General features: G+C 56.4%; 10 protein-coding genes across 10 annotated transcripts in view; 4 read left to right on the top strand and 6 right to left on the bottom strand.

Moving 5' to 3' along the window:
• VDBG_07610 (dihydroxyacetone kinase) overlaps positions 1-1,528 on the bottom strand; it is a gene marked incomplete at both ends in the record, with an annotated part of 1,990 nt that extends 462 nt beyond the window's left edge. Inside the window, one exon of the mRNA XM_003002105.1 lies at positions 116-1,528. Coding sequence (XP_003002151.1) covers positions 116-1,528 — 1,413 coding nt within the window. The remainder of the gene's footprint in view (positions 1-115) is intronic.
• A 617-nt stretch (positions 1,529-2,145) lies between these two features.
• VDBG_07609 (ribose-5-phosphate isomerase B) lies at positions 2,146-2,829 on the top strand (the record flags this gene model as incomplete). The annotated part of the gene is made up of 2 exons (XM_003002104.1): positions 2,146-2,278; positions 2,348-2,829. The coding sequence occupies 2 exons, from the start codon at positions 2,231-2,233 to the stop codon at positions 2,780-2,782; spliced, it is 483 nt and encodes a 160-aa protein (XP_003002150.1).
• VDBG_07608 (urg3) lies at positions 2,801-4,748 on the bottom strand (the record flags this gene model as incomplete). The annotated part of the gene is made up of 5 exons (XM_003002103.1): positions 2,801-3,107; positions 3,160-3,383; positions 3,558-3,728; positions 3,782-4,274; positions 4,356-4,748. 5 exons carry the CDS (start codon positions 4,746-4,748, stop codon positions 3,024-3,026), a joined length of 1,365 nt encoding a protein of 454 aa, XP_003002149.1.
• A 3,763-nt stretch (positions 4,749-8,511) lies between these two features.
• Positions 8,512-10,112, bottom strand: VDBG_07607 (mitochondrial export translocase Oxa1; the record flags this gene model as incomplete). The annotated part of the gene is made up of 3 exons (XM_003002102.1): positions 8,512-9,027; positions 9,088-9,999; positions 10,047-10,112. The coding sequence occupies 3 exons, from the start codon at positions 10,110-10,112 to the stop codon at positions 8,512-8,514; spliced, it is 1,494 nt and encodes a 497-aa protein (XP_003002148.1).
• Positions 10,113-10,719: 607 nt separating this feature from the next.
• VDBG_07606 (mitochondrial import protein) lies at positions 10,720-11,194 on the bottom strand (the record flags this gene model as incomplete). Its single annotated transcript, XM_003002101.1, has 2 exons — positions 10,720-10,824; positions 10,928-11,194. 2 exons carry the CDS (start codon positions 11,192-11,194, stop codon positions 10,720-10,722), a joined length of 372 nt encoding a protein of 123 aa, XP_003002147.1.
• A 492-nt stretch (positions 11,195-11,686) lies between these two features.
• On the top strand, positions 11,687-13,038 carry VDBG_07605 (UBX domain-containing protein; the record flags this gene model as incomplete). The annotated part of the gene is made up of 3 exons (XM_003002100.1): positions 11,687-11,764; positions 11,814-12,226; positions 12,279-13,038. 3 exons carry the CDS (start codon positions 11,687-11,689, stop codon positions 13,036-13,038), a joined length of 1,251 nt encoding a protein of 416 aa, XP_003002146.1.
• Positions 13,039-13,385: 347 nt separating this feature from the next.
• On the bottom strand, positions 13,386-14,570 carry VDBG_07604 (GTP-binding protein GTR1; the record flags this gene model as incomplete). Its single annotated transcript, XM_003002099.1, has 2 exons — positions 13,386-14,328; positions 14,386-14,570. The coding sequence occupies 2 exons, from the start codon at positions 14,568-14,570 to the stop codon at positions 13,386-13,388; spliced, it is 1,128 nt and encodes a 375-aa protein (XP_003002145.1).
• A 1,259-nt stretch (positions 14,571-15,829) lies between these two features.
• On the top strand, positions 15,830-17,770 carry VDBG_07603 (lactose permease; the record flags this gene model as incomplete). The annotated part of the gene is made up of 6 exons (XM_003002098.1): positions 15,830-16,028; positions 16,113-16,322; positions 16,382-16,643; positions 16,697-17,289; positions 17,346-17,576; positions 17,649-17,770. 6 exons carry the CDS (start codon positions 15,830-15,832, stop codon positions 17,768-17,770), a joined length of 1,617 nt encoding a protein of 538 aa, XP_003002144.1.
• A 1,311-nt stretch (positions 17,771-19,081) lies between these two features.
• On the bottom strand, positions 19,082-21,400 carry VDBG_07602 (carotenoid cleavage dioxygenase; the record flags this gene model as incomplete). Its single annotated transcript, XM_003002097.1, has 5 exons — positions 19,082-20,326; positions 20,400-20,693; positions 20,743-20,988; positions 21,113-21,179; positions 21,363-21,400. 5 exons carry the CDS (start codon positions 21,398-21,400, stop codon positions 19,082-19,084), a joined length of 1,890 nt encoding a protein of 629 aa, XP_003002143.1.
• Positions 21,401-21,971: 571 nt separating this feature from the next.
• VDBG_07601 (predicted protein) lies at positions 21,972-23,891 on the top strand (the record flags this gene model as incomplete). The annotated part of the gene is made up of 3 exons (XM_003002096.1): positions 21,972-22,135; positions 22,187-22,326; positions 22,498-23,891. 3 exons carry the CDS (start codon positions 21,972-21,974, stop codon positions 23,889-23,891), a joined length of 1,698 nt encoding a protein of 565 aa, XP_003002142.1.
• Positions 23,892-25,358: the final 1,467 nt, after the last annotated feature.

Here is a 25,358-nt window from a genome sequence, read left to right as displayed (position 1 = left end):
CCGTCGTCAGAGCAACCCGCCCAGAGGGTCTCCCTGAACCCTGTGTTCCGCGCGAATGGCCGCGTCCGCTGCATTTGCGGACGCGCAGCGACAACGAAAAAAGATGCCAAAGTACGCCGCCGAGCGTGCCGCCAATCTTGGACTCGACGATATCTTCGAGCTCGGCGAGCACGCGGCCCACGGACCCAGACCGCGCCACGCCCGCGTCGAGCGCCGCTAGCAGCGACACGGCCACCGTCTTGACCGTCTCGCCACAGTCACCGTCGCCCATGACCGTGTCCCAGCGCGTGAGGTCTGGCTCGGATGCCACGAGTGCCTCACACGCCGTGCGCAGCATGGCCTCTAGCCTGGCAGGCTCAACCTTGACGTCTTGCGCCTCGTCCAAGGCGGCGGCCCGCCTGCTCTTTGCCTCCTCGTCCGCCTGCGATGGCGCCGTGACAATCTGCTCGCCGCGTTTCCGCCTCTGCGACTGCAGACCCGTCATCGACTCCCAGTACGTGCCCGTATGCGCGTCGGCGAATCCGCGGATCTGTTCGACGCTGTACGAGCAATTGCCCGCCGCGGCCGATACGTTGATGACCGACACGCTAAACGCCGGCGCGTTGAGCGATGTCTCGAGAAACCCGGCAAAGACACGCACGGGCTCCATGCGCCACTCTGCTGCCAGCTGGTCGAGAAGCTCATCGACGAGGGCGCCCATCTCGAGGTGTGACATGCCGCCAAAGTTGCTGACGAGCAGGAACGTCTCGTCGCCCGGCGCAAAATGGACGTAGCCGCGCTCCGGGTCCGACTCGTCGAGGCAGTACGTGAGGACCTTGCGCACGAGCTCCTCCGGGGACGGCGGCGGCGAGAGTTTCTGGTACCCGGGCTCGTTGTGGGGACCCGTGCCGATCTCGACCTCGTCGGCGAGGAGCGCACCGTGCTCCGTCCGGCCGGGGACGTGACAGTGGTCGAGAGACGCCGCGATTGAGACAATTTGTTGCGAAAAGGCGACACCGAGGTCGTACACCTCATCTAGTGAGCCACCTGCGCCGGCGGCACCACCCATGACCTTGAGGACGCCAAGTTGGCCAGCAAGACCGCGTCGCCCGACAAGGCTGCCCCTCTTGCCGACCGAGACATCGTCGCCACAGATGATCATGCGGCAGTCGTGGCCTCTGGCGCGCGCCTTTTCATTGGCGAGGCCAAAGTGCAGGCAGTCACCAGTGTAGTTTGTGATGACGAGGATGGTGCCTTTGTCGGAAGGAACTTGGTCGATGGCGGATAGGATTTGCCGGGTACTTGGGCTTGCAAAGATGTCGCCCGCTACTGATGCCGAAAGCAGGTTCGTGCCCACGTAGCCTGACCAGGCTGGTTCGTGGCCGGAGCCGCCGCCACTGATGACGCTGACCTTGGACTTGTCAAACTTGGTATCGAAAACGACGCGGTTCGCCTCGTCGAGAGCCAGGAAGGGGTTGTAAGAGATGATGCCTCGCAGGGCTTTGTTCACAAGCCCATCCGGCGAGTCGAAAAGATGACGTTTCGACATGTCAGGATACAATGACAGAAAAATGGCTGGGATTTCGAGACGGAAGAAGTATTTTTGCTGCAGCAATTTGTACCATAGTTGGCGTTCAAGCCGCTGTATAAGTGCTTGTTTTCTGAGAAACGCCGACTTCGATGGCGAAGAGCCTCAACACTATATTGGTTGATCCGGTGCCGAACAGCGGCGGTCCTAATTTTGGCATCCGCGACAGCCATAACCTGTCGGCATCAGTCAGGCCAATGGACCAGGGATTTCCACGAAGGGAATGCCGCATCATCGCTTTTGGGATACCGGCTTGTGGCAAAATATTCGCAGGCGGCGATCCCCTGGCGCACCGACAGGTTGGTCGTGTTGGGAATAGGCCTAATCCGTCCAACCCCAGAATTTGGTCCAACAAGGCAATCTAGACCCCCTTAGACCATTCTATCCGCGGGGTTGATGACAAGCCTTGAGGTCAGATGTCGGATGAGAGTGTGTGGAGGATCGAGCTGGGTCGTGGGGAACGGGCTTCCCAAAGCGGTAATCCGTTGGACTTGATGGTGCTGTCTTCCAGCCATACCGGGACAACTCGATGTCAGATAGATATCCCGTACTCTGGAAACTCACAGGGAGCAAAGATTAGGACAGAGACGCATTTCCCCCAGAATTCGCTCTGGGCTTCTTGCAAAACAAAAACCGCCCAATACTACAGCACTTACCACTATCATGGCTGTTCTGTCCGAGTCCAGGTTGAGAATCGCCATCGGCTGCGACGTGAGTTTTTGATCCCCAAAGTCCACTCGCACATTTGAGACGAATCATTGCTCACAATATTAACCTCAGGACGCTGGCGTTCACTACAAGGACAAGATTAAGCAAGACTTCGAAAAAGACCCTCGTGTAGTGCTCATCGAAGACGTGGGAAGCTATACAGGTGATGACAAGACGGCTTATCCCCACCGGGCAGCGTCTGCAGCAAAGCTTGTGGCTGATGGCACCTGTGATCGGGCGCTGCTCATCTGTGGTACAGGGCTTGGCGTCGCCATTACAGCAAACAAAATCAAGGGCGTACGAGCAGTGACAGCGCACGATAGTTTCTCGGTTGAGCGAGCCGTCTTGAGCAACAACGCCCAGGTCCTATGTATGGGCGAGAGGGTCGTGGGATTGGAGCTTGCGAGGCGCCTGGCCAAGGAGTGGTTGGGGTACAGGTTCGATCCGCAGAGCGCGAGTGCCGCCAAGGTGGATGCTATCGTGGCGCTGGAGAGCGATTCCGACTGAAACAAAACAATGTGAATCGACTGATACAGACTTGAGTATGGATGCATCGGTATTTTTGAGCCAAGCGTGCTGTGATAGAATTAGCAAGGCTATGGAATCAAACGAACGCAGCCTCCCCCGGTCCCATTATGTGTGAGCCGTTTTTTTTTTTCACGCAACCCATCATGATAGCCCCCATCCATTGTCGTGATTCCCAAAAAGTCATACACCGTCCAAGGCATTCCCTCTCTCTTCCACGTGTCTAAAAGACGGTGCCGTCGCTGTCGATAAGAATGGGCGGCTCCTTGGTATTTGGCCTGCTGACCTCCGCAATCTCGCGGCCCCCCTGTAGCGTAGTTAGCATGGATTGTCGGTTTTGGGAAACTGGGCTCTCTTACCTTCCAGCTACCGGCCTCAAGTAGCTGCGCCAAGGTCAACTCGTTCCCGCCGAGATCATTCCTCAGGCTCTTGTTCACCTCAATGAGCAATTTGTCCAAGAGTCCCACCGTCACGCCGCGCCATTCGACAATCACGTCGTCGCTCGGCTCAAACATGGGAGCAACCTCAACACCCTTCACCCCAGTCCTGCGACAGTAGTCGGCGTAATTCTGTAACCCCCGCTCTGCATCGTCCGGCTTCAGGGATCAGCACCCCTGTATCCACAAAGAGCCCGCCGTTGCGTACTCTGGCAGGCCGGTAAGAAGTTCGACGCCCGCAAAGGATTGACTCCCATGCTGCTGTCATGGGCTGCATGAGACTGTAGCAGAATGGCGAAAATGTGTTGGTAGGAGAGGACGTTTGAGGCATGCTGCTGCAAGGCAGGCATCGCCTAGGGAGATGCCGTTGATGGCGGTGCGTGAAGGTGGCCAGATGGGCGCTAGGCCGTTCATCAGGACGTTCCAGAGCGTGGGTAGAGCGACAATCGGCATGGAGGAGGCTTGAGTGGAAGGATGGGACAGCAAATAATCTAGCAATTGTTAGTGATCATTACTTTGACCCAAATTCTCCGGGTTGACATACCAACCATACGGCCAGGGCGGCCGTCCCTTCCGAAGAATTCTGGTTTCTTCTCGAGAGCATCGGCGAGTCTGATGAGAAGCTGCGTGCGACCTTCTACGCCCGCCATCTCGTTTCCGGGCTTGGATTGCAGGCCGGCCGCCAGTTTCTCGGGCGTCAGGGTGAGAAGACCATCCGTATCCACCTGATATTTATTGGACTTGTCGCTTGAGAACATGCCACTCTTGAACATCTCCAAGCTTGCAACGGCAATACCTTCTGACCGCCTGTATATGCGGTTGTTCTCTGTGCTCTTGTAGCTCCACTGCGTGCCTGCGCCGGCGTCGAGTAAAACGCTGACTAGGAAAAGGTCTACCATGCGTCGGCACTTTTCCGTATTGTCAATGTCGTCAGGGAACGTGGACAAGAGATGCGCGATACGGTCACGGCCACCAACGCAGAAATGCTGGTGCCGGCCGTGGCTCGGGATCGAGGTGAACGGTGCATCAAAGTCGCGCTGCAGCACAACACCGTCCGGTTAGCATGCGATGTACTGGGTTTTGCTTCGGAGTCGTGGTCTTGCTGGTCCTCAACGCACCTTGATGATACACGAAACAAAGCTCACAACGTCGGGGAACTTGTTCAAGTCGACATCGAAATGGTTCAGTTCATTGCGTAGGGCCTTGTCCGTGACAATCCTGCTCCTCTCGCGCACGGCGCCGAGGCTTCGGAGGTAGCCCGCAGGATCCAATTGAGGGTCGGGAGGTCGCGGTAGGTCGATCTTGGGGATCGACACCGGAGAGAAAGGCGTCAAGGGGGTGTTGGGGTTGGTATTGCCCCCCGAAACTCTGCCGAAGCCGCCACGAGTGGTTCCAGGCGGTGACTTAAGGCTTGAGGCGCCAGAGTGAACGCTGACGTCGGACGTGTTGATCGACGGCTTGGCGTTGGCTGCCACCCTGGGAACTTTCTCCTTGCGGGAGAAGAGACCCATCGTGGTTGGCGGTGGTTTTGAGGTCGGAGGACGGCGGCAGTGGGGGTTATACAGCGGTGGTGCTGGCTGATAAGACGTGGATGGTGTAAGGCGGGGTCTTGATGGGAACCGCGTCGAGGTGGTGGTGGTGGTGGTGCTGTCGGCAGGCCAAGGCCACGGAGATGTTGCACAGAGACTGAACAGGCGAAGAAGGCTCCTCGGTCGATATCAAGAACCTCGGTGAAGATGGTTGAAAAGCGAAGAAAAAGGGTTGGGTGAGGGACGGCGTCCGAGGTTCAGCTGGCGAAGGGTAGGCCAGAACAAGCCGGGTCGGGCCAGGTCAACACGGTAATTTTAAAGGCTGCGGGGAACTGGGGGTCGTTGTCCACGGGCCCTAGTTTACGGCCGCCGTAGATCCAGATCAGGGATCGAGGCAGAAGCAAAGAGACTGGCTTTTTTTTCGGAGGGTCTCGAGAATGGCCTGTTCGCTGTTAGCTGCAAATCTCGTCGGACACAAACAGGCGCGCGCTTGATCCGACGTATGTGTGCCGGTGAAATTGCTCTTAGACGTCTCTCAGATGAGACGGCAGTTTGTACTGGGCCGTCTGATCTGCACCGTCCGCCGGATGGTCGAGCGGAATGGATTTGGGGTCGCGGGTGCTTAGTGCGATCAACTGACTCTTTACTAAACAGACAAAGGGTCTGTCGTCCTGTAACTAGTGGGATAAGTAGCGTGCTAGCAGGCGGCTAGGCGTAGGCAGCACAGCAGACTGGCGTGACTAGATTGATAAGACGATTCAGGGCGTGTCCAAACAAATGGACCGGCGCTGTCCAGAACTCGTTCCTTCGGAATTTTCCTCTAGGGCGGGGGGTCGTCGCCGTTGAGTAAGTTTACGTGCCCGAGCGGGCTATCGGGCGCTGGGCGCTGGGCGTTGATGGGTGGATGAATCGTTTTGGCTTTCGGAGAAGGAAGAAATACTGCCTAGCTATTTGTGTATATCGGCCAGGAACAAGAGAGTCTGGTCGGTGATCACGCGCAGAGCAGCCAATAGTTCTGCTCGGGGCAATGCAGCGCGGGAAGATGCGTCTGTCGGAAGAAGCCTGTTGGTCGAGGGACGATTGGGGGTCAAAGGCAAGCGAATTGCGGCAGGATGAGACAGCAGACGTCAATTGACCACCATCCAAGGGAATTGGAGGAAAAGAGGAAAAAGAAAAGCAGATGGAGGGAAGAAACGAGACAGCGAATTGGAGAGTGCGAGTTGGTTTGCATGAGGACACTGGAGAGCAACACGAAATGGTAGCAGTCCAACACTAACGATAGCCCCTCGATCTCTTGCAACCGAGCAAGGAAGGGGACACAGAGTACCTACCTAGCGAACCTACCAAACTGCCTAGAACCTGGTCGATAGGCACGGCAGCCGCAGCGGCAACAGCAGGGTAAAGACCGCCTGCTGAAGGACAGGGAGGTATGTTTACTGCAAAGAGGCGAGGCAAGGGACAGGGAGCCCATGTGAGGCAATTGCCCTGGGGCCTTGGGTTCCTACTCCTGCAGTGCGCGGTGCAGCTTCCCTGCAGCATACACGCCGCCAGCGTGGCAGGTGCTGCTCTGGTGCAGCTTCTCTGGCAAGCCACGCCTGTCTTGGTAAGGTAGGTAAGGTAGGTAGGTTCTGGCATATGATTGCATCACTCCCACGGCATCTACCATCCATTGGTCTTCTTCAAATCCCAGATACTGTTCTGCCAAGGTGAGTAGGTTGATACGACAATCGACATTGGAGGGATTGATTGCATCCAGTAGGCTCTGAACCAGGCCATTTGTTATTCCGGCTTCGCCTTTGTGCTTGGTCTTCGGAGCTGCTCGACGCCAGCACCAAATCCCATGGAAGAGCCAGCGCTGCGGGCTCACCTAACAGCCCGCACGCCATTACTGTCGACATTGGCCGGGAATTGGTGGGCAACAGCTGTCCCATTTTTGTCCTGGCGCGACCGAGCGAAATTAATTACGGACCACGGAAGGAGTTCCCGTGTAGACTCGCCCGCCTGCAATCCGCCTTTCGAGACTGCTCGGGTAAGGTACCCAGGTAGACAGAGATCGTTTGTCCGTCCTTGGATCGCAAGGTTTTCCAATCTTTCATATCGCTTATTCTAGTTCGGAGGCTCTACAATGAGCGCGACAACGGCAACGTGTCTCTGTCCGAAAGACCAACCACCACCTCAGAGACAGTAAAAGCGTGTGAGACCTTCAACGACCCTCATTGTCAGGCCTGCCACGCCTTTGACCCTTCATTGACCCCTCTTTCTCGATCAGACACACAGAACACAGGCCATATCGAAAGGCCGACACCATGGTCCTGGTCCTGGCGACGTCGCATCGAAAAGGGGGCAAGCCAGGTTCGCCCCGGCGCACTGCAGCTCAACATGCAAGGGGACGGGAGACAGTGCGTCTCTGGTGCTGCTCGAGCCCAGCGTCAACGAATACCGTCGCCCGCTAAGGCGTACCCTGGTGTACACTGCATCCTGAATCCTTGGAGCACCCCTTACTACCTGCAGCATCCTGTGGCCTCGATGTTGACAACCTTCCAGAAGACGATTCATGACAGTCCCAGGTCGGTCGTCGCCTCCGACGTTACTAACGCCACGGTCGCTGCTAGGCAACTTCTGGTCCGCCCCTTCGGGCATGGCAACGATATATCGAACATGGCCGGGCAGGTCATGCTCTGCAACCAAGCCAATCAAAAAGCGGTGCACGGCTTGCGATGACAGGTTCCCAAGTAAACAAACAGTCTCGCCCTTCGCATCGTTGAATGGGCGAGCCAAGATGCATCTGCAGTATACCTCGGGGTGCGGACATCATTCGTTGGCTGCACCAACAGGAGTAATATTGCAGGAGGGTCTCCGGCCTTGTTAGCTCGGGATCTCCCAAGCTCAGGCCATTCTGCAATCCGACTATCCATGGTCTGGTCAGGTTGCTCGGTCGAGGACTGCCTTGAGGCTTCATTCGGCGCAGCGGATCGAATTGTGAGAACCGACGGGATCCTTAACAAGTGATGCACCGATCGAGACCAGGGACGAACACCCGGTGCCTGCGCCAGAAGCCAGTGCCTTGCATACACGACATCCCGGAACATCTCGCCTGGGAACGGCTCCAGCCAAGGTAGTAGCGTAACCTCGGAGCTTGAACCACACTCCGCGATCTGGCTGAGGGGACATGTCACCGTGCCATCTAGATGACATATCGTGTTGTTCACGACTCATTTGTCACGCCACTTTACGTTGACGATTGGAATGATCCTCAGAATCTTTCACCATCCTGTTGCTGGCGGGCTTACCTGGCCATAGGTCTCGTGCGGGGCTCTGGAGACATTTGGTATGCAAGACGATATGCAGGAGAGAGCTTGGACAGCACACGACCCGGACAGCCGTTGTCCTTTGGTTGGCGAACGGATTTTCATGCCTATCCACATGTTTCCTCTCCGAGATCCTGTTGCCTCAATCTGCCCCGTACAGTTATTGTGGTGAATGTCGTCGACGGGGTGTTTCTCCTGCAATGTGATCTGAGCGCTAGTGTGCATGCATGCTGCAGCCTTGATGTTTTATTTATTCTCTTCCAACACCAGACCATGCTGTTTTCGTTTTGGTGGTACAAATGCTTCTTGTTCAACGTCCGCGAAGATAACCAAAGCGGCCAATGACCGGGCGCTGTTGGCTCCATGTACATGCGAAATCTTGTCAAGAACCCGTCCCTCATATGTAGTGTACATTGCCTGCGACTGTTGTCATCAACCTATTTCGCTCTCCTCTTCAGATCAGCCTTGAAGCGCCTCTTGTCCTCTTCGGCACGCTTCTCCTCCCATGACTTATTGCTCTTCTCGGCCTGCTCCTGCCGAGCTTGGTCGACAAAGGAGCCCATGCCACCCTTGGCTCCGTGGACCGTCTGCTTCAGGTCTGCGACAGCGCCGCTGAAGACGTTCTTGGGCTTCTCCTCTACGGCCGTCACATCGATGGTGTTGGCATCAGTGGAGCCCGTGCGCTTGGTGGGCGGGTAGAACATAGCGCCGCTAATGCGAGAGGTCGAGGCGGGGAGAACGGGCCTGACGAGCTCAGGGAGGCCGGTAGCACGTCGGAAGGCCGGGTTCTGGAAGAGAAGGTTCTGGCCCCAGCCGACGAGGGTCGAGCAGAGGAAGTAGAACTGAACGGCGGCGGGGAGCCAGATTGTGAAAATGAGGGAGAGGGGGACGAAGATGTACATCATGAGCTTCATCTGAGCCTGCTGCTGGACGGGAGCAAACTTTGTACCGGACTGTCTCGGATGTCAGCTACCTCTATTTGGCCTCGAGACGGGAGCGACGATGAAAGTTACCTTGAGCATGGCAATCATGGCAATGGGCGCGGCAACGGGCAGAATAAAAAAGGGGTCAGACACGGACAGGTCGTTGAACCACAGGAGGCCGCCGTTCTCCAATGACGGAACGGGGATCTTGGCCATGTTGTTGAGCACGATGAAGAGACCGTAGCTGAAGGGGATCTGGACGAGGCCCCAGAGAGCGGCAAACGGGTTGACGCCCTCGCGCTTGTGGATGTGGTTGATGGACTGACGGGCGTCCATCATGGCCGACTTGTCGCCGCTCTTCATCGAGTCCTGCATCTTTTGCTTCAGAGCCGCGTACTGGGCGTTGCCCTGGAGCTGCTGCATTTTGGCGGACCCCTGCTGGGCGTTGAGTGTGGGCTTCAGCAGAAGCAGGCGCAGAAGGAGGACAGTGCTACCAATCGTGGCCCACCAGGGCATACCGGTGTAGATGTACACATGCTCGAGGATCCATTGCATGCAACTGGAGGGGCCGTAGCCAAAGTCGAGGCCGATGGCCTTGAGGTAGCCAATCTGCTCGGGCATCTGGGCAATGGTGGTGTCGGTGAGGAGCTCGAAGGTCGAGGCATCGGTGACAGGAGTGGGTGCCGACGCGACGCCCTCGGCAAAAGAAGGGGTGGTAGAGGCAACGGCAGCTTCGGGAGGGGGGATTGATGCTGTCGTGCTGGCAGGAGCCGTTGTGTCGACGGCGGCGACCTCGGGGATCGTAGCCGGTGCTGGTGTGGCCTCAGTCTTGGGGCTCCGGGACCACAGGGAGAGTGTTCGGGTGGAAGAAAGCGAGCCGGCGACGACGGTGGTGCGGACAAGACCTGACGTCTTTCCTGTTGGCCTCAGCCCCGACCATGATGTGCTGGCGATGCGTGAAGTGGTGCCAAACTGTCGACCATTGGATAACCTGGAGGTCTGCTCAAGTCAGGGGGACGTCAGAAGATCAATTGTTGGGTTTCTCTCACGGTCTGTGCCTGAAGATACGCCCTTCCCGTGGAGAGCGAACGAAGTGCTCCTCTGCTAGGCAACATTTTGTCGATCTGAGGCCGTCGGTCAGGCTGGATGCAGGGTCAAGGTTGAGGCTTCGCGAGTTCGAGGCTCCAGATTTTTTTGGTAACGCGCCGGGAGAACCTCGGTGGAGTCGCCAACACCGCTGAGACGCTGCGGAAATGGGTCAGTGGTGCACGACCAACAAGATGACGGCCGTGACATGGTAGTCTGCTTAGAGAAATCCATTCCACTCTGACATCTGTCATTTAATGCAATTATTTATGATATTTTTGGGGGGAACTATAAATCCCTGAGACCCATTCCGAGTTTGGTTCTAGCGGATCGTTTCCAGCTGCCCGATGCTCTGAGCTACTAGTCTGTACCGCCGTGGCTTGCCCTTCTACCAATGTTACAAAAGACGCCCTTGCTGCAATGTCATCTATCCCGCAGATTAATTGGCGTGGTGAACTGCATGATTGGCCATCCGTGTTCCCGTGTGAGGCTTTCAGCTCGCAGATATATATTCATAACAAGAGCCTCGATGCACCCCTTGCGGCTCGCAGTGTTGTGATACACTTTCTGTCCAAAGCTGCGAGTGCTCATGAGCTTTCGATTGATGTCATCTTTGCCTTACTCCCACCCACCGAGTCATTCCAGGCTCGTCAGGTCGTCCAGCTCGGTTCGCGGTGTGCGTTTCTCGCGGATCTCGAGGCCGGGGCCAATGGCGTGGGCACGGCGCGTCGTGGGGAATACCTTCACTACAGTTAGCATCGGGCCCGAAAATCTCGTCGAATACTTGTGGATCGTCGACGCAAAGTGCATCTTGATACCTCCCGGGCGATTGGGACGTCCGTACCTTAGTGCCTCCCCATCCTAACCGAAACGCGGCCTCGTGGGCAAACAGCTCTCCGAAACCCAGCATCATGCCGTTGATGAACGGCAAGAACATGTTGATGGCAGCACCTCGCAATAGGGACCACACCGTGGGCGGCCTGTAGAGAATAACGGGGGAGGAAGATGAGGGAGGGGACGCAGAGAGGTCCTCGCCTTGCGAATACTGTTCACTGTCGGATCGAATGGTGACGCCAGACTCGGCCAGAGGGTTCGCGAATTCATCCGCCATGATGGGCCGTTTCGGGAGGAAAGTCTACAGAGGCAATGTCGAAGGCCGGCGCGATGGTAGTGGTTGGCAGTCGTTGGAGGCACCGCGCTGACCGACTGTGGCCGGGAAGCTCTTTCGTCAAGCCGAGCGCAAGCCGGGGTAGGTGGGTGCATCACCACGAAGATGGAGGATGACATAATCACGGAGTTCGGTGGCAGACTGATCCGGGTCATGGTGGGGTAACGGCGTCGTTGGGTCCATGCTCCCTCCCCACGTCACCCGCGCCCGCCTAGAGCTCCAGTGAAGGCCATCTAGAAGGTACGATCGATCACAACAGTGGTGCCTTGCCTCTGACATATTTTCCTTTCAACAGTTGACTCTTTTGGAACATCACAACATCAAGTCAAAAATTCTATATCAGCCAAGAAGAAGAAAACGCATTTTCGAGTATAGGCGCGACTGAATTGCTTCATCCCAAGCCTACCCCACCGCCACCTGTCGTTTCCTTCCACCATGTCCGGCCAGGACGATACCGCGCGGGCACAAGCTCTCCAGGAACTCCACCAATTGACTGGTTACTCGGAGGAAAGGGTAAGACGCGAACTCATTGCGCCGTAAGCACCCAATCTGACGTACCCAGTGCATCGGCCTCCTTGAAGCTGCCGACTGGGACTTTGGCCAGGCCGCCCAAGCCTTCTACCTCGACCAAGACCGTGAAGACGAGCCGTCCAACGCACCCTCAGTCCCTGACAACTACACGGGCCCGCGGACCCTCGATGGACGTCCCGCTCCCGAGTCCCAGCGTCGTGCGCCCGCTCCTGCCAAGAAGACACAGAAGAGGAAGGGTGTTGCAACCCTGGGGTCTTTGGGCGGCGGAGCACAGCATGATGACGATGATGATGACGACGATACGGATGATGTCGATGAAGGCCGTAACCCGCGTGATTTATTTGCTGGCGGCGAGAAGTCAGGCCTTGCTGTTCAAGACCCCACGAATCAGGGCGACGGGGGACCAATGAAGATCATCAACGATATTCTAGCCAAGGCGAAGGCGTACGTAACTACCATTGACCGTATGCCAAAGCAAATACTTACAAATGTATAGGAACGCTGCCAAATCAGGCTCGAATTCTGAGGCAGCTGCCGGTCCTTCTCGCGCCCCCAATACGTTCCGTGGAGCCGGTCGCTCGCTTGGCGGTGACGGTGTCGAGAGCCGTACTATCCCCGATCCCAATGCTGCTGAGGACAACGATGCTTCGAACGACGAGCCGCAAGAGCGCTCTCTCCATCTCTGGCGTGATGGGTTCAGTATCGATGATGGTGAGCTGCACCGCTTTGACGACCCTGCCAACGCGGCCGACCTTGCGCAGATCCGCGCCGGTCGTGCTCCACTCCATCTCATGAACGTTCGATATGATCAGCCTGTCGATGTCAAGCTCCACCAACACGAAGAGAACTACCGCCGTCTTCCTCAGACTTACAAGCCTTTCGGTGGAGCCGGTCAGCGGCTTGGCAGTGAAGTACCCGGCGACGGCAACGCATCTGCTGCTGCGGCTGCTGCTCCAGCTCCTGCCGCTACTGCCTCGACACCATCAACACCCTCGACAACCGTCGATGAGAGTCTCCCGACTCTAACGTTGCGCATACAGTTGCCTGACGGCAGCAGGCTCCCCGCCCGGTTCAACACGACCCAGACTCTCGGCGATGTCTACGGCTTCGTTTCACGTGCTTCCACAGACGTCGCAGCACGGCCCTGGGTTCTGGCCACAACATTCCCCAACAAGGAGCACACGGACCGTAGTCTGGTCCTGGGCGAAATGCCCGAGTTTAAGAAAGGCGGCACAGCTGTCGTCAAGTGGGCTTAAATACTACATGATACGATATTGCGAAATGACAGACATTGACACGGCGTTTTGAGAAGGCTGAGCGGCACGCTCGCGCGGCTGACAGCTGATGGTTAGCTCTCAGCCTAGGCCACGATTCGGTATGGGCAGGTAGATCAGTTGAGCAAATAGACTCAACGAATAGTCCCATTTTACCCCACCAGTCCACATGTCGCGTGAGAAAGCATTACTGTTCGCGGCTAACTTATTGTTCTTGTATGTTCTTATCTATACGATGTGACATTGGTATCATTGAATTCCATCAAACGCCATCCCATCCCATTCCTTCCCATCCACGCAGTCCGTCTCTTCCCCACAAGTCCGCCCCCTTAGGAAGCCACGCCCTGCGCTGCAAGCGTCGCCGGCCCGTCCAGGAACTTGAAGTGCTCAATGGCAATCTGGCAGTTCAGCATGGCGGCGTTAAAGCGGGCTTCGCCCGGCGGCAGCACGACCATGAGGTACGTGTTGGTCGTGAACTTGAGGATGAACAGATTGAAGCGCAGGCCAGCCTTGTGTTCCATGCGGACGAACTGCTCAGCGTTGCGCGGCGTGCCGGTGAAGCGGCTGATGCTCTGCTTGAAGTGCTTCATAATGTTGGACATGCGCTCGAGGCGGTCCTCGGTCGGGTTGCGCAGGCCCTCCGGGGAGGTCCAGGAGGAGACGGCGAGGAAGGAGGTGCGCTCGAAGAGGAGCAGCTCTTCGGCCTCGATGGCGGTGCCGAGGTTGGCGAGGTTGCGCTCAATGGTCGCGAGGTTGGGGACGAGGTCGTGGATGATGGAGGCCCAGGCCTTGTAGAGGGACTGGTCCCAGATGGAGGTCGCAAAGGGGGTGATATCGGGCGTCGCGGCGGCGCTGGCGAGGGGGCTCGTGTCGGTCGGGGAGGCGTCGTCGGCCGCGGCGGCGGAGAAGCCTATGCTGTGGGCGTATTCGGCCGTCTTCTGGCGCACGATGCGGACGCGCTCGTCGTAGACGGACTCGCGGTGGGCGGGGACGACGAGGTCCATCTTGTGGATGAGGACGTAGATGCGGGCTTGCGGGGAGAACTGGAGGAGGGCGGAGAGGATGGACACGTAGGTGGCGAGGTCGCGGTCGACGTCGCGAGACTCAATGTCGAAAACGTAGATCAGGACGCCGACGTTGGAGAAGACGTGGACGCGTTGCTGCGAAAGATAGTTTTCCATAAAGGCCTCTTGGCCGCCGCAGTCCCACAGGTTGAGGGTCAGGTTTCCGAGGAACTTGACGTGCGAGAGATCAATGTCAATGGTGGCGCCTCTGCACATGGATCATCAGCACAATGTCCACCGAAATTATTCTGGCGCAAAGACTGACAGCCTGCGTGTGTCGCGTGCGATATAGTTGCTGAAGATGATGCTGCGCATGCTGGATTTCCCTGAGCCACTCTTGCCCATCAAGAGGACCTTCTTCTTCTTGGGCTTCTTGACCTCATTCTTGGTGGCATTGGCCACAGGAAGGCCGGATTGGCTGTCGCCATAGTTGGCACCGTGGTCAGCCATTGTGTGGGGGGGGGGTGGTTGGGACAAGCTCTGGAGCCGCAGTCTTGGTGATGAGGCACAAGAGCTAGACTTCGCTGCGGCGGGGGAGATCAAAGCTGCGTTTGACGAATGACGCCGGTGTGGGGCGCCTCAGTGAGCTCCGGGGGATGGGGGATGGTGATCGGAACAATGTGTCACCGTTTCCGCCGTGTCGGCCCCACACCGGCTTCAATATCAATGCCACCCACACCGGCTCTTAGCCTCCTCTTGCATCCCTGAATCAATGTTAGGGAGGGGAAGAACCCGTGCGGAGTACCGCGGAGATTCCTCTCCACTTGGTCGTGTCTCTAGCATATGGCCCACTTGCAGTATCCTCTCAGCATCCGATATGTCCCTGCCCTGGTTTCTAAGGTACCCGAGGCGTCACACAAACTGCGCAGTCAGGTGAGCAGTGAGGAACAAGCCCAACTGTCAGATGTCAGGGGTATGTTCCTTATTCGGGCCCATTACGACTTGGTACGGTCCGGCAGACCGTAAGCAAAACAGTGAGCACGACGAATTTCACACGGACCAAAGTAGGAGGCACAAGACGGAGGTCCGCCACGAGCTGGGGAACCTGGGAATCTGCCCGATCTGGCAACTCGGTAGACACAAGCTCAGTGCCGGGAATGAAAGCCACGACATCAAGGCCAGGCCTTCTCGGCAGTCTCACCTGCCTCGCAGGATCCCGGCCAGTGCGATCCGTGGTCTGTTGACCATGCGAAACCTGCAGACAAACGGCGCAGAACAGTGCAGAGTTCTCGAGGTCCAATGCCACCACGGCATTCCTCCAATGGGAAGCTAGCCCGGAAGGATTCCAGGAGAGCACAACGGGAGATCCTCGGCACCTGACAAGACTCTGAACTGATATGGGCATGGCTGGCCACAGTGTGAACTTGCAAGCGTTGCGGCTCGCGCCGGGTTGCAGGTCCGCATGGTATCCTCACATACCTTTTTGGGACGTGCCTTGACTCCAGATGCTGCTTGGGGTCAGGCTCTGTCATGTTTCGCGGGGTAACATGGGGAAAGACTGGGAGGCAAAAGGACCTTGGGGATCGACCTGCATGTTCGCGTTGCAATCATGATAAATAGGACGGGGCATCGCATCAGCCCAAGTTCGTGTCTCTCGCCCTCATTCTCGACGCACTCTTCCTCCTCTCCTACACCACTGCCCTGGCTGGTGGTCCGCTCGAAGTTGATCTGAGCTGACATCTTCGTCCTGTCCTGCTAAACCCGCCACCATGGGGATCAACACCGGCAGCTCTGCCGACCCCATTGTCACTCGGCTCGTAGCCGAGGACAAGGTGCCTTTTTGGAGGAAGCCAAACCTTCGAATCATGTACATTTGGCTGTTCCTCTGTTGCATGGGCGTCGAGATGACCTCTGGTTTTGACTCGCAGCTCATCAATACGCTGCAGTTCTCCCCCAACTTCAACAAATGTACGTCACCGCAAGAAGCCGTTTGCAAAAGAAGTTGCTTGCCGCAAGACGCGAACATGGTTGAACCCTTGCTGACCAATGCAGACTTTGGCGATGGCTACCTGAACGAGGACGGGAAGCCTGCCATCGAGCCCAGCATGTTGGGATTCATCTCGTCCTGCTACCAACTTGGATCTATCTTGGGTGTGCCAATTGCCCCGTGGTTCAACCAGAAGTACGGCAGGCGGTGGTCTATCATGACGGGTTCTATCATCATGGTCATCGGTGCTCTTCTGCAGGGTTTCTCTCAACACAGTATGCATGCCATCCATTCCATGCAGAACCCCTGAGCTGACGAATCTTTCTCTCTTCAGTTGGCATGTACATCATCTCCCGCATGCTGCTCGGCCTCGGCATCGTGTTCGCCATTATTTCGGGTGCCGCTATGATCGCCGAGCTTGGCCATCCGAAGGAGCGCCCTGTCCTAACATCCCTCTTCAACGCGAGCTGGTACATCGGCTCCATCATAGCCTGCGCCATCTCGCTGGCGACCGTTGAGATCAAATCACACTGGAGCTGGCGCATTCCATCGCTGCTTCAAATCTGTCCATCAGTGCTGCAGATTGCTACGGTTTTGTGAGTTGACAACACAGCTGCTCGTGCATTGTTCATTGCTTATCCACATACAGCCTGCTGCCCGAGAGTCCGCGATACCTCATCAGTCATGACCGAGACGATGAAGCCTACGCAATCCTCATCAAGTACCACGCAGAGGGTGACGTCAACTCCGAGCTTGTCAGGGCTGAGATGGCTCAAATGAAGGCTACCATCGCCTTGGAGATGCAGCACTCGAAACAATCATGGTGGGACCTATTCAGAACAGCCGGCATGCGACGCCGTGTACTCATCACTGTCTTCATTGGCTTATTCACGCAAATGTCTGGAAACACCCTGCTCTCGTACTATGCAAACCTCCTTTTCGATATGATGGGATTCACCAGCACCTACGCCAAGTCGAGAATCAACATTGCCAACCAGTGCTGGGGCTTAATCAACTCGACCGTCATGGCTCTCATCGTCACGCGTTTTAGGAGACGATGGATGTACATGATTTCCGCCACAGGCATGCTCCTCGTCTTCACCAGCATGACCATTTCCTTCGAGCGCCTCCGCTTTGCCAAGGACAACGGTTTCAAGAACCAATCCGCCCAATACGCGGCTCTGTTCTTCTACTTTGCTTACTCGCCATGCTACAACATGGGTAACAATGCATTGACCTACAGTGAGTTTTCTCTCGGAACGAATGACCAACTTGTACACATCACTGACATTTTTCAGCATATCTCGTCGAGCTCTGGCCCTACGCTCAGCGCACCATGGGTATCGGTGTCCAGCAGATCTTCGGCAAGGCCGGCGGCTTCTTCTCCACCAACGTCAACCCCCTCGCCCTCACTGAGCTCGACTGGAAGTACTTTGCTATTTACTGCGCTTGGATCTTTTTCGAGCTCGCCTTCATCTACTTCATGTACCCCGAGACGTACAACCGCACCCTCGAGGAGCTGGCCTTCTGTAAGTGACTACATGGACCCCAGGCTACGATATGTTTGTGTCGTTTTTCCAGCAGGCTGACGTGTGATACAGTGTTTGAGGACAAGGCAAACTACGACCAGGCCGCTGCAGCTGTCACGAAGCAGCTTGATGCACCGGATGTGCAGCAGGTGGAGAGTCGTGAAGTGGGAGAGCCCCCTAAGTCGCTGGCCTAAATGTGGGACAAATTGAGTGAAATATGATATCTTCTGCTGTTATGCCATTCAGCACATATGATTACTTTTAGCTCGACACGCACCATTCGTTCAGATACCTTTAAGACGAGAATTGGAAACACGTGGAAACATGCAATTCTTCTTAGCGTTCCGCGTTGCTTGTATCGCTCCCATAAGAAGAGCTACATATTGAGCCGTTTACTTGCTCGATGTCCTCAGTCAGATCTCTGCCTCAGATATATGTTTACACCCCTCACTTGACAGCCCATGGTCGACCAGACATGTAGGTTGCATGATGCCAGAATGTGGCAGCTTGGCCCTAGGGAACTCATTGCCTTGCTTCTGAACCCGTGCCACTTAGAGTAACAAATGAAATCTGTTCATAGGACATTCAATCCAGCCGCTTTTATGTTCAGAGGCACAGATGCAACTGTGGGGAACAGGACGCCGTTTCGTGGATGCCTGGAGTTCAATCCCAACCTGACCCTTCGTCAAGTAAGGTTCATTATGGCACATATCTCGTCTTGTCCAGCGCAATTTTTAGAACTCCTCGACTTCTTCACGTTAACCAAAGAACCAACTATGAATACGTTCCAGTTTCGTACGTCGCCACACTCCACCTCTTGTTGCCATTTGTCACAATCGCGCCTGTGACTCTTTCGGCTCCAGGATTTTCTGTTCCTCGTGAGATGCCCAGGAAAAGATGGAAAGTCTCAGCTAGCTAATTCCATCTTATCAGTAACGTATGACAAGGTTTACGACGATGGCAATCGATCGTTGAGCAATGTCGCGTGCTGAAACCCAAATGTCCCTGGCCTATTTCCTTACCACGACGAATGGATTGTCCGAGAAAACGTAGCGCCAGGGATACTTGCAATGCCTACCAGTGACAGCTGGAATCACACCGAATGCGTATCCTGCTGGATTGTCGAGTGAAACGGAGGACAACGAGCCAGACCGCTTCTTGCCATCGATCGTTCGAAGGCGGGTTTCGTTACTTAACTCGAAAGAATGAATTCACTGACCGAGGGGAAAGCGGAAGAGCTGAAGACCCTGGTGGTGAATGCTACCCGGGTGGGATTGACCAACTGCAGGTTCACTCCTCGGGAAGCGAGAAGAGAATCGGCTGACGAACTTTGACACAGCGTTGTCAGAATTTGAGATCTGTTGTATGCAACTTGACACTGTTCCCTACAATACCGGTGGCTCTCAATCGCATTTCGATTTGCTTTCATGAGGCTCCAAGATATACAGAAAGCTGAGCAGTCATTTCGCTGTCCGAGTCATTCATTGGAAAGCTCATTCGTGGCCCTAGACCCCGGTGATATGCTGCCCATGAAAACCAAAGCCAACCGCAAAATTGCAATCTGCCTGCCCTACCTCCTCCATCGTCCGCGCATCGAGGCAAATCAAATAACTCGTCCGGTTATACCCGTCAAGCACCACACTCAGAAGCACCCCGTCGTCCTCCCGCGAAGGCTTGTCAACGGTGCTCGGTCGAGGCACAAAAATCGCCTCTCCAGGTGTGTGGCCTGTCGGTCCGCTCCACACCAGGACCTCCCGCGTCTGCGTGTCCGTCTTGGCAATACCGTCGTAGAGAGTGCTGTAACCGCGATCAATGAGGCTGTAGACGAAACGATGCCGCCGACAGGCATACGCGGGGTTGATTGTTGGGAGCTCGCCGACGTGAGGCGCCGGGATCTCCCACTCCTTCGACGGCGATGGGAGCGGTGACTTGACTTTGCTTCCTGGTGGGACGAGGTCGCTCCTCAGAAGCTTGTATCTCACTAGGCCAGGGAAGGTCTCTATGAGTCGTTTGCTGTCGTAGAGAAACTGCTCACCCTTGCCATCCCTGTTGAGGAGAACGTCGTAGTAGAGACGATGGATCAGCGTTGTGCTCGGGTACGCGACCAACTCGCATATGATGTTCCCCTCATCGTCCTCGAACGAATTGGTCGAATGGAAAAAGAACCCGGCCGGGGAGGCGAATTCGCCCACCAGCCCTTTGCCAAGGCGCCTGTCGATGACATACCAGTGACACTCTAGTGAATTGTCGAACGGCTGTAGCGCCTCCACGATGCTACCTTCCCACAGGACCTTCGCGCCGCCGAGTTTCAAATGTGACGAAGGGACACAAATTATGGCAAAGTTGCGCGTCAGGAAGAAACTATGGATGTAGGCAGGAGTACCGGTGAAAGAAGCCAAGATTGTGGTCTTGCCGGTTTCTGCGCTAGAGAGGAAGACGCGGTACACGCCTTTGCGGCCAAAGTCGGCGTTGAAGCTGATGTAGTCACCCGTCTCGGGATCGCGCTGGCCATGGGCCGGCGCTTCTGGTCCGCGCAGTTGTTTATGTAGCTTCTGGTGGCTAATGATGCCAAGTCGCTCCATCGTCTTGGGGTCGATCTCAGCAAACACAGCGGCATCGGTGCCGATAAAGACATTGCCTGGAAGGATGGCATAGCCACTATCTTTATGACCCTGGGCAAGACTTCGAAGGCCAGGAACATCTGCGTTTACGGTCACGCCAACATTGTCGAGAGCCGTGGAGCGTTCGATCTTCATGCTACGAAATACAGACGTGAGCTTTCCAAACATACCCATACAAGGATCACTTCGTTGGCTAAATGACAAAGAGCGGGAGGATCCAGAGTCTTTGATGTCCTTTCTCCAGGACTTCGGACTGACGGCGTGACGAATACTGAACGCGGATGCCGCCCGCGACGGACTCATCCTCGACAATGTCGAACCTATGCGTGTGAGCGAGACCGTCGAACCAGTGCGATATGTTAAGTGTTCCGGATTTGGTGTCTTCGACTTTGCAAGCACCGGGGCCTGTCCGATAAAGAGACCCGGCTGCCCAAGCTGGGATACGACCTCTTACTACAAGGTCAACGGGGCCGCGCGTCTCCGTCAAGCCGTCAAACTAACGACGTTCAGCGGTGCCTGAAGCAGCATTACTTCTGATTGCTTACCCCCGCGTCATTCGGCCATTCTCTGAAAAGCCCTCTGGCAAAGTGTTCGCCGACCAGCTGGCGTCCAGCCTCTTCATTCGCGCTGGTGAGTGTGATGGCAGATCCCATGACGGCTGCCGAGTATGTGCGCTCGCTCCGAGTCTGCTGCAGTTGGCGGCTACTGGCCTCTGCTTCTTCTTCTTCTTCTTCTTCTTCTTCTTCTTCTTTTTCTTGTCTTTTTGGGTATTCGAGTCCGAAGAACGGGCGCTTTGGAAAATTGTGGACAGCCCCGAGGAAAGTGTGAGATTAATCGGGGGCATAGTCATATTAAGATCCATTGCTTCGCATTGCACGACGTGGCCATCATCCGACGTGACCATCACCGGCACACCTCCAACTCGGCCACATCATTGTCTGCAGTGCCACCGACGCTACCCTCGAGATCTGTTCCCCGTTGGCTGTGGATGAGGCAGAGTATGCGGCAGCTTATTCAACGGCACTCGCATGCCTTCCGACGAAGCCGTCTGCCAAGTCAGACGACCAGAGTGCCGCCCGACGGTGCCGAGAAGGTGACTTGTGACAATTGGATGGATGGTACTTGAATTGGAAATCAGATGAGGTCGGGCTCTAGCGATGCTGACCTGCACGTGTTTCTCTCTTCATAAAGGATGTGGGCCATTGAATTGGGATTTTCCCCAGCTGAGCACCGAGCCGCGACTCTGGCGCTACTTAAATCTGTATATCCGGTCGCGGGCTGGAGTGAAACCTTGGTTGGGGGATTCGGGACCCTACCATTGGGATCGAGTGAACCGGGACTGCCATGAGCTGAAGTTTGGCCATGTCAGACGACTGACCTGGGCGGCCCAATGGCAATGTATTTTAACGACCAACAATCATCGTGTTCGGAGCTCACAAAGCCACCTGGGGCAATGCACAAATGCCTTTTATCCATGCAAATGGATACAACGTCAGTGCTGGGACCTATGAATAGAGCTGAACTTCAGCACAAAAACCTCGGCCCTGCCCGCCGAATCAGGGAATTCGCACTCCCATGCCTCCGATTCGCTGTGGCCCCAGAAAACATCCGCCAAGACCCCCTCGTCCTTCTCGTGATGTCGTTTGAGGGGGGCCAACGAGCAGAACCCCAAGTACCAAGCCCCATCCCCATCCCCATCCAAACCCGGTGCTGTCAGAAGCTTTCTATTAGCGCTGTTGACACTGTCAGCAAGCTGCCGAAGCTGTTTCGAACGATGCAGCGGCAGCCCACAGCGGGCGCGCTGCCCTTGTCAGGCTCTGGCAGCGCCCTCGACACCCCCGAAGCTTCAGGCGGCAGTCCGGAGACCGCGGAGGTTACAGGAGCCAGGACAGGCAGATTGAAGTTTAAACACTATGATGCCAACACGGGCGGCTTTCAGTACGTTTGACCTTCCTTTTTTGGACAGCCTCTGGCTCTTGGGAGAAGCAGTGTCCCAGCCCGTCCCCGGCCACTAACAGCAACCACCACAGGCAAGTCGTCCCCGGCATGGCCGTTTTCTCGTTACCGAGCCGATCCCGATCAAGAGGCGCCGGCTTTCCGCGGACCCGCACAGGGTGCAAGGAGTGCAAGTACGTTCAACCCGCCTGGTCTTGGTGGCGTGTCTTGTCTTCTGAGCTTCATCAACTGACACGAGGCCTGGCTTAGGCGGCGTCGAGTCAAGTGTGACGAGGCAACGCCCGTCTGCCGAAGGTGCATACAGGGTGGTCATCTCTGCGAGGGCCTCCTTCACACTAGTGCAGTCGTGCCCCGGCCGAAGCCCCGGCAGCAGCAGCAGCAGCAGCGGGAGGTCGAAGCTGTAGTGAAACGAATAGACGTCCAGCAGGGCGTCGACTATGTGTCCACCCTTTTCCCAGGGCAGCACGAGTGGGACTCGTTCATCGCCTTCGTCCAGGTGGCTGAGCAAGGGGGGTCTCTCCCGGCGGACAATGTCATGGAGCTGGTCCCGAAGGTGGCGCTGGAGGATGCGGCCCTCCGTGAGATCTGCTGCTCCATCGGCGCCCTCAACCTCCGGAACCTACAGGCCACGCGGGCCATCGACCAGGCGCGCCACCGTTCCTCGCTCGAGCACTACGGCCGTGCGCTGCGGGCTGTCGCGAGCGCGGGACAATCAAACGACAGCTTTCTGAGGACAATACTCGCTTCTTTGATGTTCGTCACGGCCGATATCCTGCGTGGCGACTCGAGGACAGCCTTTGCCCACTATGCACACAGTCGCCGCATGATGGCCCAACATATCAGCCGCAGGTCCGCCGAGACAGGCCTCGACGTGACGAGGCTGCCGCTGGACGTGCTCGAGTCGAGTGCTTACAACATGATGCAGCGGATCGCGACGCACCCGTGGGCGCAGGATGCGCAGATAGAGGCTGCAGATGCAGAGGGAAGACTCTTCCTGTCAGCTCTCCCGCACCGTCATCGTCTGCAGAACATGCCCATGCGTTTCAGCACAACCGAGGACGCGGTGCGGTGGTGGGATGTGACGCAGCACAAGATCATGAACACGATTCAGGCGTGGCAGGCGTCACAGCCACTACAGACTACAGCTTTTACGGGAAATACAGGTGATGCTGGCGGCGAGGAGACAGATATATGGGGAGAGTGCCTCGCGTTGACTGATCGTTGGAGATCCGCGTTCCGGCCGCTGCTCTACAGCGCCCGGCAGGGCAAGGGGACACAGCCGAGCATATACCTTCAGTGCCTTACACTTGAGAGCCTACTTCGTGAAGCAGTCGCTGCGCTCCAGGCGCAGAGACGGCTCAGACCAGACTACCACATGCGGCCCCCGGCTGCGACAACACCGGTGTACCTGGAGATGGCGCAGGAGACGAGGCGCTTAGTGTGGCAGAAACTCGACCGAGCCGCCGATGTGCCTGTGGGGTTGGAGAGCGCCCTCATCCGCCCGTTGGCATTCGTAGTGTACAAGACGCAGAACGCGCAGGTGGTGGATGAGGTGCGGGCCATCTTGATCGAGTTCTCAGAGAACCTTCAGATTGCGACGCTGCTGCTGGGCCTGATGGAGGGTAAGGGCGAGGGAACAGTGCTGGAGCTCATTGATCGTGGTTGGAAATGGCACTTTACCTGTGCTGGCTGCAGTTCCGGCGTCGCCAACATGCTGAGGGGTAAAAGGCAGCCGTGAGACTACAGTACGCTTAATCAAGACAGACGCAAGCCAACAGGCCACTTGTCTCATCTAGTGCTGACGCCCCATCTATGTTGACTGGGACATGACCTCTTGAAGGGCGCCAATGCTGACAGCCAGCATAATCCTGGTCAGGACAATGACAGCCAATTAACTTGTCAAGAGGCGGTCTTTGGAAATCGTACTTGTGGCATCGAAAGGACATCGGAAGAAAGTGTCAGGCATTCTGATCCATCTTGTTCGGCATCTGTCAACTTCAGTTGCCACTATTATGACCCAGGGCTGAACACAAATTACCAACCCCACGTGTCAGACTTCGGCGCCCACAACTCAAGCCTTACGGGACACTGCGCCACGCCGGGCACCAAGTCGCTGGCGTGTGGCAATACGGGCCTTTGGCGGGCTTGGGGTCTGGTGCTGGAGCTTAATGGGACCAGTTTTGGTGGAACGTTATTGGGGGCTGCAGGGCTCTGAGTGGACAACCCCTGAAGTTGAGGGATCCAAATAGCGCTGGGTTGACTGGTAGCTTGTTTCTGTAGCCTGTAACATTGCCTCGGCGTGTCTTGGCTCGCAGGTCTGGGCCTAACGAGGCTCACGATTTTTCTTCACAGGTTTTTAAAAACTTGACTTTTGGCCTGGGGACAACTAGCCTGTGCTGTCACATTCAAATTTTCTTAATCGGTAAATTGACGTAGGATGGAAGAGCTGCCCCCTGCCGAGAGTTTCGGGTCGTCTTTGGAGGGAGTTGCCTGGCCATGGTGACGATCGAACAGGATGGATGCCACACACAAACGTTGACAGGCAGGTGACGCTGATAGAAAGCCCAGTGCCACTTAATCCCCCTGGAACGGTCCGTGGTTCCCGCCGCCATGGCCCTGTTAACCTAAGATCAAGGTGAAAGAAGCTTGTGGGGATTATGCCTAGCGGCGCGCCATGGCCTGCTCATGATGAGCTCTCTGGCTACCTTACCTTCCGAGTGTCGAATCTTGACTGGCGTTCTACACTGTTCCGAACACCTTCAACCAGCTTGCACCACCTATCTAGGTAACACAAGACACGCCTCCTTGCTTCATCGCGAACGCCACCATGCTCGGCAAGCCAAGCGATCCCTGACGCGACCCGACAGCAACAACACCCTCTCGGGTTCTAAAAGAGCTCAAGGAGTGGACGGCTTGCAGAGCCTTCGTCATGCCCATCGCCCACCCGTGGGCCACCCGCTGCCACCCACATTGAAGGATCGCGCCATGACTACATGGTACCATGACTCCTCCCGGGGCTAGGGGCCGCCCTTGTGAGCCGTCGCTGTAGCGAACCACGCTCGCCGCAGCGCGAAGCCTGGCATACACGCTTGGATACTTGCTTGGCTAACAGTCGCTTCTGGTCCGATCGCCAGAGAGACCTCCCATTATCGCGCCCGCATGTAGGGTTTCACTGCGCGCGACCCCCAGCTTCGCCAGCCGTGAC

The sequence above is a fragment of the Verticillium alfalfae genome, genomic scaffold (genome assembly GCF_000150825.1).
Source record: "Verticillium alfalfae VaMs.102 supercont1.10 genomic scaffold, whole genome shotgun sequence".
NCBI classification, from domain to species: Eukaryota; Fungi; Ascomycota; class Sordariomycetes; order Glomerellales; family Plectosphaerellaceae; genus Verticillium; species Verticillium alfalfae.
Note: the sequence above shows the minus strand (reverse complement) of the source record. Positions and strands in the feature narration are given on the sequence as shown.